General features: G+C 28.7%; 1 protein-coding gene across 2 annotated transcripts; it reads left to right on the top strand.

Moving 5' to 3' along the window:
• LOC124500495 (uncharacterized) lies at nt 1–3,600 on the top strand. Of its 2 annotated transcripts, XM_075730034.1 has the most exons (4): nt 1–691; nt 757–1,325; nt 1,432–2,093; nt 2,148–3,600. In XM_075730034.1, exons 3-4 carry the CDS (start codon nt 1,496–1,498, stop codon nt 2,876–2,878), a joined length of 1,329 nt encoding a protein of 442 aa, XP_075586149.1. In that variant the 5' UTR covers nt 1–691; nt 757–1,325; nt 1,432–1,495; the 3' UTR covers nt 2,879–3,600. The 2 variants fall into 2 exon arrangements, with proteins under 2 accessions (XP_075586149.1, XP_075586148.1); XM_075730033.1 differs by lacking the exon at nt 1–691 and having other exon boundaries at nt 1,184–1,325; nt 1,432–3,600.
• Nucleotides 3,601–8,906: the final 5,306 nt, after the last annotated feature.

The raw sequence follows: 8,906 nt of genomic DNA, 5'->3' as shown, positions 1-8,906 counted from the left end.
AATTCAATTGTTGAATCAACAATAACCAAATTGATTGGTAAACATTCAATTGAACAACAACAACAATCGAAAGATTCGTCCATTACTTATCGAATTGAATTGTATGATGATGATAATAAAAGTATTAATCGATTAATTGAACAACCATTACAATCATCTGAATTTGTTGTTCATATTGATCGACAATATTTTGATAATGACCATCATGATGACGACTATGATGATAATCAGAAAATTATTGGCCACTTTTCGGTTCAATTATTGGATGAACCAAATTCAACAACAACGACAACGACTAATCACCTGGGAAAATATCGTATCAAAATGATTGCCATGGTCAATAAGAATCGATTATTGAAACAAATGAAAATGGAGGAAAAAACTTTGTATTCAAAACATCGACAGCAACAAATGCTCGATAGATCAATGAATGGTGAATCAAATCATTATTATGAACACAATGATGATTCTGATGACGATGAATGGATAATCATTTCTAATGAAGAAATTCTATTCAACGCATCAACAATAATTAATGACAATAGATTACAATCATTTAAATCGACTGCAACAAATTCTAAATCCGTTTATACTATCAATGATGATTACGATGATAAAAGTCGTCATGTCGGACAACAACCATATAATGTGGAAAATGGAGAAAAATCATCCGGAACATTTGTTGTTGTTGGTAAGAATTTCGTTTTTATTTTATTATAACTAATCTACTGAATTTTTTTCCCTACTTGTTTTAAGCTCCAAAATCATTTGCCATTGATAATAGTAATGGTGGTGGTGATAATGTTGATGATGATGACAGTGATAATCAAAATGGTGTTGATAATCATAAAATTGATGGACTACAACAGCAACAACAACCACCACAACAACAACATAGTGGTCCATTATTTCGTCCATTATTATTATTATTGTTTTCTGTTGCATGGTTAACCATTGGTGTAGTATTGATACTCGTTCTTGTTTATTCATCATTACGATTTTGTCGTTCCATACGAAAACGTCAGTCGACAACGACATCATCATCATCATCGTCGTCGTCTAAAAAAAATGATCATCCTGACGAATTGTCATCAAATGAAAATGCAAAACAATCATCATCGCCTGAATTATGGAATAAAAAATTGAAATCAAAATCCATCGAAAATACGAATGAAGACGAGGAATCAAATGACCTAATAATCAATGAACATCAATGTGGGCAGAACTTTACAATCATAAAATTGAATCAATTCGAATCGGATTCAAATTCCGATCCATCCATCCTTAAACATCTATCAAATGATGATGAACAAGATGATGAACAGGTAATCTAATAGAAGTTTCTTAAGAAAATACAAATAATTTTTTCCCATTCTTAATTTCGGTTGATTTTTCGAAAACGCCTGCCATAAAAAATCTACAACTAAAAAGAATATTCCGAAATGTAATTCACATGTGGCCGTTGTTTGGAATGATGTAAATATAGCCAAATCTAATGTTACTACCTCAGCTGCATCATCATCATCGAAAAACGACGACAACAACAGCTATGAATAATGATTACCATCATATGAATTCATTTTCAACATCTACATCATCATCAATTGGTTTTTATGTAGCTACAGCTATGTCTTCAAATGGTACTGTTGTTGCTGCTGATGATGTTGCAAAATCTAAAACAACCACTCCTACTTCGATATTATCAAGAATAAATTCTATACATCTTGATGAAAATAGTATTGAACAGGAACTACCAATATCATCAAATGAATATGTTAATTTAGTTACCGAACATATGACTACGGATTTTATTCCATCCACACAACTATCCGGAAATGAATCATCCACTACATCATTATCATTGAATCCAATTGTTAGTATGGTCACATCATCTGCAACTAATTCTACACACCACCCAATAACAAAAAACACAGGAACAATTCTTCAATATGAAATGGAATTACAAAAAAATAATAATAATTGTGATCCACAACAACAGCAGCAGTCGTTTAATTTAAGTAACAATAATAATAGCCATCATCATCATCGTTATGAACCAAATGTAGATCATCATCATCTTGGCCATAATAATAGTAATGATAATGCTAATTTTAATGCTAATAATAATATGAATGTTTCAATTCCAGTTGCACATATTCAAGATCATTGTCATGATATTTGTCTTGAATATTATGATAATCACAATAATAATCATCATTTGAATAACCGACAAATAACTAATCATCATTTTGCTACATTGCAACAACAGAATGTACATCTTATGGATGATAATAATAATCAGCATCCTCAATATTCTGATCTTCACAACAAAATTCAAGATTCAGACAGATTTTTCCTTACACAACAACAACAGAATCAAGAATCATTACCTTTTTCAACAATGGCAACAACAATAGCTACATTGAACAATTCTATTTCAAACAATAGATGTGATAATAATAATGATATGGCAACAATTGTATCCAAACAATATCATCAACCACAACCACCACTACTAACATCATCATCATCAACAACAACATATCAGGATCATATTCAGAATTCATCTTCATTTTTGCAAACAATGTCGACAAAATTACAACAGCCACAACAACAACAAAAATTATCAATGAATATTTTATCCATGAATGGTAACCAACAACAACAGGCAGCCTTATTCGTTTATGTTCCATCATCATCATCATCATCAACTACAGTGAATAAATTTGATTATAATTCAACAAATTCATTGATAAATAATAGCAATGAAGATAATAATAATAATAATGATGATAAAAATGTTGGTCATCTGGCTGTTTTTGTTCCACATGATCGCAATAATAATAAGGATGATGATGATGATGATAATAATAATTGAATTGTGGACTGAACATTTTCAATGGTCGAAAAAATTGAAATATGAATATTCTTTTGTTTATTATTGTTCGATTCTTCTGGTTGGTTTTTTTTGTTTTGAAATTCTGAGAATTCATATGAACATTTTTGATTATTGATTATTATTATCATCATTATATTTCATTATTGAGTGGATTTATAATATAATATCAATCCATCAATCAATCAAACAATAATAATATTAATAATTTCAACAACATTCCAATGACAAAAAAAAATTATGCAATCACAACAACAACAACAAAAAAAATCAAACAACGAACAAAATTTATTCAGTAAATCAAGTCAGAATAAAATGAACAACAAAATAAACAAAAGAAAAATTCCACAAAAAAATGGAACGACAAGAACAACAACAACAACAACAACAAAAAGAACGATGATGACATTGATTTCATTCACTTAATGTCTAATGAATCTGTACGTGAATAACAAAGACAAAACTAAATGCCTTATATATCGATGGAATTGCATATTGAATAGCATTATTTTTTATTTTTGTTAGTTAATGATGATGAAAGAGATTATTGTAAACAAAACACGATGAACCATGCCAAAATAAAATTCAACATCCAACACAACGTTTTCATTTTTTTTTTGTTATTTGTTATTATTTTTTTTTTATTCAATGTCGATTTTCTCAAAGTTTATCATACCAAAGTTGAATATAGAATTTTTCTTTTTTCTTCTATCTTTTTTTTGGGAAAAATTCACCAATCATTGAAACAGATATGAGAAGGATGGAGTTTTTTTTTCCTTTTTTTCTCCCTCCCAACACTATTTTCATTCGCTATTCGATTCTTTTCAATTGAAATTCTATACTTTTTTTTTCTCTACCATTTTCAATACTGATTTGAATTCAAAATTCCATGCCGTTGTTGTATGCGAAATGATACTTGTTCCATTCAAGTTTGATTCGTTTTTTATTTTACAAAAAAAAAATGTTTATTCATGTTGTGTTTATGTGTGTGAGTGTATGGAAAAAAACGAACGATAAATTCATTCGATTCACACTGCAACAACGACAACAACAACAACAACAAACGAGGAATTCAAGCGAGAAAAAAAAGACAAACATTTTTATTCAATTTGAATTTTTCTGTTGCCATCATCATCAAAGAATTTTTTTTTTGCTGGAAAAAGACACATGAAGCAATTGATAAGATAAGATACACCAATAACATTATATATATATGAATGATTCGTCAATTTAATTTCTTCACTATTATTATTATCGTGTGTTTGTTTGTGTATTATTCACATTTCCCCCCCCCCACCACCACCACCATTAATAGAATCGAGTTAGCTATTTTAGTCGATTTAGTGGATTCTTATTAACGGCAACACATATATATAATATATATTTTACAACAACAAAAATATCGAAATCAACGGAAATTGAAACAGTTTCCTGTATCGGCACATTATTATGTGTTTATATTATTATTATATACATTCACATAATCGCTTATTATATCATTATGAATTTGTTTTGTTACTTCGCTGAAAAAAAAACTACACGATAATCATTTTGATGTGAAGAATGGAGAACAAAAAAAAAAAAAAAAAAATTTTTTCTTTTTTTTCACATTCTTATGACAATAACAAGTCTCTTGTTTTGAATATGATAAAAGTTTTTTTTTTGTTTTGTTTTGTAAAGAGCTGTTATTTTTTATTGTTCATTTTGTTATTGCTCAACAACAAAATGATTCCTTGAAACAATGTGATGACCATCATTGGCAAGTCACTTTCAAAGCCACTTTCATCATCATCATCATCATCATCATATATGAGATTATTATTCGGGATAAAAGAATTCCAAATAAATTCTAAATCTTTAAACATGGTAATATTTTTCATCTGAATTGTATGTTCGAATTTTTATTTTTATATGTAATCAAATGATGTACATGTCATATATAAACAAAATCACAATTTAAATACAATTCGAATTCAACTTTTGTTTTTCTTTTCTCTCCTTCCTTCTTGTTTTTTTTTTGTTCTTCTTTAGCTATATATTCTGTTTTTGTCGTTTGTTGAGGATTATTTGCAAATTATTATGATGATGTCGGTGATGGTGATTGCAATTTTGAATGAACATTGTTTTTTTTTTTTTTTGGGAAAAACGAATCAAATTTAAATTTACATTTGAAATATACTAGTAGTAGTAGTAGTAGTAGTCAATCAGATGTTGTGAATAAATCAACAATAAATTTTTGTTTGATCCAGTATTCTTTGTATGTTGAAAAATTTTTTTTTTCTAAAATTGACTATACAACAAACAAACAAACAAACAGTTCATCTGATATGGTCATTGAATGAACCAACCATTTTTCACACCATGAGAATATTTGTATAATAATAAAATGGATAATTCATAATTAAATTTAAAACAATAGATCTTGGAATATCTATGAAACAGGAGTCTTGATTTTGGAAGTGGACCTGTTATTTTAAATGAATGATTATACTTGCCAAAATCATATATTTCAAATAACTAATAGAATCAATCAAGAGTTTCGAATGAAACAAAATAAAACGAAGCAAAAATCGATCGAATCATTGTTTTTTTTTCTCTCTCTCTCTATTGATTTTTATTTTCTTTTCCATCAAATGGAACAAGAATATACTTGCCAATCACATCTCTTTATGTAGATATTTTAATGTTGCCGAAATTTTTTTTCTGCTTATTTTGATTCATTTGAATGTAAACAACACATGGGGGTGTGTGTATGATTGAATTATTTAGTAATAATGATGATAATGATGGCGGTAGCATTTGTAGTTGGTTTATATTTTTATTTGCATTCGAATTTCTTATTTTTTTTCTTGTATATGCAAATATTTTTTTTTGTTTATTAGAATCAATTCAATTTCGAATACAATCGAAATCGATTCGTTCATCATCATCATCATCATCATTGTCGTCGTAATCTCATCACATACATATTCTAGTGTCTTAAGACCGATGAATTTTGAATAATCAATTCAATGATTGAATGAATTTTTTTTTGTTATTTTTTGTTTCTGGATCGTTTTTGTTTGTGTGTGTGTGTATATGTCCAGTGTATATTCTTCCCGATGACTATATATAATATATGACCGTAATTATATTATAAGAGAAAATATCGAATAACAAATACACACACCGCCTACATGCAGACACAACGCCCAATTTGAAAAATAATTAATTGTTTGTTTGAAGAGAGAATTTTTTTTTGTTTTGTTTTGATCTACCACACTTTTCGCACAATTAAAAAATTTCTGTACTTGTATTATGCTCAAACACAAAAACTATTCACCCACCCACACACATATACACACACAGAGGTAAATTGTGAAAATTGTTTGGAAATTAGAACATCAAACAACGACGACGACGACGAAATGAATAGTTTTCTATTTCCTGAATGAAAATATTAAGTTTCTCGTTGTTGTTGTCGATGTTTGTTTGTACAACCGTTCTTTTAAAATGGAACTGTAACTCTTTGGAAATCGAATGACCCAACGATAATATCACCATCATCATCATCATCATCTAATGCGATCTATTCTTATATTATTTTCTTATTCATTCAAGAATATCAATCAAACAATGAAAAAATAAAGTATGGGTGACTGGCTTTGAAAGCATTATATGCGAAGCAAATAATTTTCGTTTTCATTCATTCTATGGACATTGTCATCATCATCAACAACAACAACAACAACATTATCACTGAAAAAAAAGATTCATCAGTGATCAATCATCGGATCCAATGACAATGACATCACCAATGAGTGTGCACAATACACAACAACCAACTTTGTTCATCATCAACAACAATGGAATACAATGTTTATCTTATTCCACAATCATTTTTTTACCACTGGCCATAATTTTTGTCAAGTCTATGAGAAATGGAAATGGACAACGAACGAAAAAAAAAATCGAATGTTTATAAACGAGAAAAAAAATTGCTTGGAAACTTTTTTTTCATCTTTTTTGTTCAATTCCCATAACGGAACTTTCGCGTTGATGGACAATAGCATTCATAAACGATTTTACCGATGATTTTTGTCTGTTTGTTTATTACATCTAACTATTGTAATTCCCTGAATATTTTATTCCTATTTCTATTGCTGTAACAAATTGATTGAACCAGAAAAAAATTGCAACAATATCATCGTTAAAGAAGAGATTTTATTTTTATTTGAAAAATGTTTTTTTGTATAAAAAAAATTATCAAAAAAATAAAAAAAAAAATGGAAATGACTAAAATATTTGCAAACCTATGTCTATTATTTTTCTGTCCTAGAGGAGATCATGGAAAAAAAGAATGAATGAACAGAATTGATGATAACCCACCCGATCCAATTGGAAGAAAGAAATTTTCCAATTTTTAAAAATAATCCCGCATGAGGATAAATGAATGGATGTGCGTATGGAAAAAATAATCGATTCGAATGTTATTATTCACTATTTCGACATTTATAGATCATTTTTGTGCAAGTGTAGAAGAGGTATTAATCATTCAATCAATCGATCCATTGCAATGGTTGTACTTGCAGTTGCTGTACTTGATTCACTTCCTCTTCCTTGATTAACAACATCATTATCGATATGATGATCATCATTATTATTACTATCGTTATCATTGTTTTGATCATTAATGGCCATAATATTTGATGATGATTTATCAATCGAATTGATTGTTTTCGATTTATTTTTAGCATTCTTCAAACGATCATCTTTACCATTATTATGAATGATAAATGTTGAACGCATCCAATGACATGGCTTTTTAAATCTGTCACCAATCATTTTGATTGACGATCCATTCGTTGTGACAACATTACCATTCGCTGTGGATGTTGTTGGTTGCAATCCATTTGAATCCATTTGTTGTTCATTATTTTGTGAATAATTTGATTTAAATGTTAAATTATTCGATTGTTTTTTTCTACGTTGTTCTTTTTGTTTCATTAATAATTGTTTATGTTGTTTTGATTGCAAACGATTCGCTTCTATATCCATAACATTCGATGATGATGTTGTTGTTGTTGTTGTTGATGATGATGTTGATAATAATCGATCATTATGAATAGTATTAATGCCATTATTATTTGTATTCATTGTTGCCGTCATAGTTTTGAATGTTTTTGTTGTTTTCATTGTACAACATAGACAAATCATTCCACCAATAATAATGATAATAAAATGTATTATATGCGCTGTAAGTATCATATGTTGTACATTCCATTGATCAACTGTTGTTGTTGTTTGTTGATAATCAAAATTATGATGATAATAGATCAAATCACCAATACGATATTGTTCAATGAACCATATGATTGTTAATAATGTTATTGATGTACGAAACCATTTGTTCGATGATGATGATCTTTGTGATCTACTATGATGGCCATTATCATTATCATAACAATGTTTACCGGTTAACATTAATGATATGATTGCTATGAATGCAATCAATTCTTCAATAAACGTATTAAATATGGCCAATATAAATAAACGTGGTAATATTGAACGAGTGATCATCGGTGTTATCGATGCAGATGATGATGATGATGATGGTGATAATCCTTGAATCTGTAGCTGTGAATATAATGATGTAAGAAAACGTTTTTCTGGATCACCATTGCCAACGGCATTATTATTAGTAATACGACCGGCACCACGTGATCCAAGTCGATTTTGAACATCAACAATTTGTCTGGTTGTTTCAATACACAATACAATCCATAATATCATCAATACAATCATTAAAATGATGAATATGGTTCGTATTAGTTTATCAATAATAAAACAGCAAAGCATTTTTAATTTTTATTTATGATTTTAAAAACGACAATGTTGTCTCGAATACAATCTAATACAGAATGAGAATTTTTATCAAATGAATCCGACACAAACAGAAATATGGGAAAATGGAAAAATGTCAAGAACCTTTTGTGGAATCGAGTTGTAAGAGGTGGAGAGAAGGACGATT

Source organism: Dermatophagoides farinae, chromosome 4, assembly GCF_024713945.1.
Source record: "Dermatophagoides farinae isolate YC_2012a chromosome 4, ASM2471394v1, whole genome shotgun sequence".
Lineage (NCBI taxonomy): Eukaryota > Metazoa > Arthropoda > Arachnida > Sarcoptiformes > Pyroglyphidae > Dermatophagoides > Dermatophagoides farinae.
This window is presented reverse-complemented; position numbering and strand designations above follow the sequence as displayed.